Source organism: Pygoscelis adeliae, unplaced genomic scaffold (genome assembly GCF_000699105.1).
Source record: "Pygoscelis adeliae isolate BGI_AS28 unplaced genomic scaffold, ASM69910v1 Scaffold71, whole genome shotgun sequence".
In the NCBI taxonomy this organism is placed as follows: domain Eukaryota; kingdom Metazoa; phylum Chordata; class Aves; order Sphenisciformes; family Spheniscidae; genus Pygoscelis; species Pygoscelis adeliae.
This window is the reverse complement of record NW_008824356.1, coordinates 12,417,225-12,421,337: the sequence shown is the minus strand read 5'-3', so window position 1 is coordinate 12,421,337 and position 4,113 is coordinate 12,417,225. Positions and strand designations below refer to the sequence as shown.

Genomic DNA, 4,113 nt, shown 5'->3' with positions numbered 1-4,113 from the left:
GTTCCACCAATTGTTAGAAGAGCTCAACAGCTACTCTACTTCATACTACACAGGAGCACAGGTATCCAGCTTGGAACAGGAACACATGTTTATGGATTCAGCAATGCCAAAGAATCACTGAATTGTTGAAGTGGGAAGCACGCTCTGGAGATCATCTAGAATAACTCCCTGCTCAAAGCAGGGTTGAACAGAGCACGTTGCTCAGTACGGTGTCCTATCAGGTTTTGACTATCTGCAAGAATGGAGACTCTACAACCTCTGAGCAACCTGTTCCATTTAAACATCAGAAAACATTTTTGCTGTAAGAGTATACTGGAATCTCCTGGATGTCAATTTATGTCCATTGCCTCTTGTTCTTTCACTGGTCACCATGTGAAGAATCTGCCTCTACTTTGCATTCTTCTATCAGGTATTTATACACATTGATAAGATCTCCCAGGAAAGTTCTCTTCTCCAGGTTGAGGAATTATCCAGCTCCTTTGGCCTCTCCTTGTATGACAGATGCTCCAATCCCTTATTCATCTTTGTGGCCTTCTGCTGGACTTGGTTCAGTATGTCCATGTCTGTCTTGTACTGGGAAGCCAACAACTGGACACAACACTCCAGACGTGGTCTCACCAGTGCTAAATAGAGGGGACAGGTCACCTCCCTTAGGGTTACCTCCCTCAGCCTGCTGGCAACGTACTTCCTAATGCAGCCCTGGATGCCATCAGTCTTCTTGCCACAAGGGTACATTGCTGGCTCATCTTCAGCTTAGTGACCCAGGTCTTTTTCTACAAAGCTGCTTTCCCTGCGTCAATCCCCAGTGTGTACTGGTGCTAGGGGTTATTCTTGCCCCAGCACAGTACTTTGCATTGCCCTCTGTTGAACTGCATGAGATTCCTGTCAGCCCATTTCTCCAGCCTGTGCAGTCCCTCTGAATGGCAGCACAATCGTCTGATACATCAATCACTCCTCCTGAGTTTGTATCATTTGCAAACTCACTGAGGGTGTACTCTGCCCCACCATCCAGGTCATTAATGAAGATATTAAATGCATGGCCCCAGTATCAACGCTTGGCGCACACCACCACTAGTGGCTGACTTCCAGCTGGCCTTCATGCCATTGGTCACAACCATTGAGACCTGGCAGTTCAGGCGGTTTCCAATCCACCTCACTGTCCACTCATCCAGCCTGTACTTCATCAGGTTGTCTGTAATGATGTTTTAAGAGGCAGTGTCAAAAGCCTTACTGAAGTTAAGATAAACAACATCCTGTGCACTCCTCTCATTCATCAAGCCAGTCATCTTGTCGTAGAAGGACATCAGGTTAATTAAGCGTAATCTCTCCTTTATAAATCCATGCTGACTACTCCTGATCACCTTCTGTCCATCATATGTTTGGAAATGGTTTCCAGGATTCTTTGTTCTATCACCTTCCCAGCGATCAAGGTGAGGCTGACAGGCCTATAGTTCCCCAGATCCTCCTTCTTACCCTTCCTGAAGACAGGAAAAGATTCCTTTCTTTCAGTCCTCATGAATCTCTTCCAATTGCCTTGACCTTTTGAAGGCTAATCAACAACAGCCTCACATTGACATCAGCCAGCTCCCTTAGCATGCATGGGTGTAACCCACATAAGTGCTTGCTTTTGAGAAACAGAAGCTTCACTGCATCAGAATACTACAGTACCTCTTCCTCTTTCAGGTTGGCTGAGGCTATACTTTCTATACAAATATACTGACTTCACGCACACAAACACGGGAAGACTGAACAGAATAATTACATATTGCAATATTAAAAAAATGACTGATGAGGAGTGAAACATCTTATTCTCCGTTGTATCTGATGTGCAGGATGACACTGCAAAGAATACACAAGAGCTTGGCACACTCAAACCTAATTTTCTGCCAAAATGAAAGTATGACTGGAGTTAGAGCAGTGGGCAGGAGCTGTTTTTTCCTATTCAGTGACATATGAACATGGCTATACAGACTTAAACATTATATACCAATGCCCACAAAACTTCTGCTATTCAATCACAATAGGAGAGCTGGAGTCAGAGCTCCAGTAACAGTAATAAGAGGATTCTACTTCCATCTATTCTACCAAGTTCTCAGCAAGATGACAACTTCAGTTTCATTCAACATCAAAAACTGAAGTGATTTTGCAGGACATTAAGCTAATAAATGGGGGTTCATCTGCTTACCGGGATAGCCTTCCAGACTTTGCCTCACATTGTTCACAGTAGGATAAACCTTCATGGAGATGGGGAAAAACAAAGTAACTTTAATAACGCAGCTCTAAATACACAAGCTGTCAATTTTCAAGCAAAAATCACCTTAAAGAAAACTTACTTGAGGAAAAAAAAAACAACATTAAAAGCTTCATTTTTCAGCATGAATAAGATTGCACTGCAGCTTAAAACTACTTGTGTACCAGTAACAAAGGTATTTTTACCTCTCTTGCAGAGCTTACCATAATTAGCTAGCACGAGTCAAACAATCCTGCTTCAACCACTTCCACAGTGGTCAAAGTAAGTCCTTAACATTATTTTATAAGATTTTAGACTCGTATCTCAAATACAAGTATGCAGGGGCAATTAGCACATGGTAAGGGCATAGTTTGACAAAATTTTGTCCTTGATTTAACAAGCCCCTGCCACAAACTTGTTTCTGCTCCTCCCCTTAACTGTGCTAATAACCTGACCAAAATAACCAGGTTAGAAAATAATTTGTTTTAGGTATTAATCACTCAGGGTTCAGTTACATCTCAGTAGCAGAAACAGCTGTATCTACAAAACTCAATGGAAGACAAGCTATAGAATGAGAATATAATTTTGATTAAATTACATATACTCCAGTGTCATGCAGATGGAAATTATAGTACATTTTTACAGTATACCATACATGAGTAAGTGTCACTAAGTGGCATCCTTATGATTTAAGGATGAAAACTACATTAATGTCTTGTAAAAGTTAAAAGCAAACCAATGACTAAAATTTAAACAACAAATGAATAAATGTTAAATAAAGGTTACTAACATCTAAAAGACATACCAAATGAATTGGAACATCACATTTAAGGAGAGTTGTCACACTGCTGCCTGCAGCCACCAGGCTCTCCTGGAACTCCGAGCAGAGCCATTTGGACCCATCAGCTCCCATTGAACCAATGCTTGAGAACTGTCCAACGACAGGCCAGGATTCTTGTGCTGGTATTGACGAAGCATGCTCTTTCAAAAGCTAGTGAGGGAAATTAAAACACTGTTAGACTTCAACAGGGAAAGAAAACCTTAATTAGAGGTTTGATATTGCTTCTGATATAATAAATCCTCTATAATTCACTTCTGACAACAAAAGAGCTCAACATTCATCCTATCTATTTAACTTTGCAATAAAGAAGTCATCAGGCTCTCCAAATAAACCCACTGTTCCTTCAAGAGAAGATCAAACATCACAAGTTTTATCCAAAAGCACTGAAGCCAACCATTAAATAACGGGTAAAAAGAATGCTAGCAGCTCTTCCTAAAAACATGAAACATTAGCTTCAGAAGTCACAATAAATTGAACAACTAAATCTTTTTATATTTGGTGGTTGCTGGCCATAAAATTCCTCTCATATCCTAAAGCCCCAGCTACAATAGAAGCCCAGAATAAGAGGGGAAAAAAGAACAATTGAAGAGAAAATTGAAGTAATCCTTTTAGAGGAGTTCTTTAGCTGTGAATAGAATTTAAAGTCACATTAAAAACAGATGGATATAGGCACATATTAAATTGTATGTAGTGGCTACCTTTTTCCCCCCTCTAGAGAGGGCACATAACTAAATGGCTTCAGTCATCAGTGTAGTGTCACCAGGTCTACCTGCATTGTCACTAAAAATTAATCTTTTTAATCACAGAAACATTTGCCACAAGACCATCTTTATCCTTTACAGGCTTTTTCTGTTTTATTTTGTTTTCATTCAGTGTCCTACTAGGCAAAAAACCAGACATATACGTCAGAAAGGGCAAGCTCTTTATGAGCAAGGGGAGGTCTAAGTAACCTTCTGTTGAAAAGCAATGTGATAAACAGACATTTTGTGTTGCTGAAGTTTGCCATGGACAGCATTAGAATTCCATGTAAAATTCACAATGG

At 40.4% G+C, this 4,113-nt stretch overlaps 1 protein-coding gene across 1 annotated transcript in view; it reads right to left on the bottom strand.

Annotated features, from left to right (window-relative positions):
- The window catches only part of TDP1 (tyrosyl-DNA phosphodiesterase 1), a 51,455-nt gene that overhangs the window by 34,438 nt on the left and 12,904 nt on the right, over window positions 1–4,113 (bottom strand). Inside the window, exons 9-10 of the mRNA XM_009319440.1 lie at window positions 3,036–3,221; window positions 2,186–2,234 (exon numbers count right to left, since the gene is read on the bottom strand). Of these exons, the coding sequence (XP_009317715.1) occupies window positions 2,186–2,234; window positions 3,036–3,221 (235 nt within the window). The remainder of the gene's footprint in view (window positions 1–2,185; window positions 2,235–3,035; window positions 3,222–4,113) is intronic.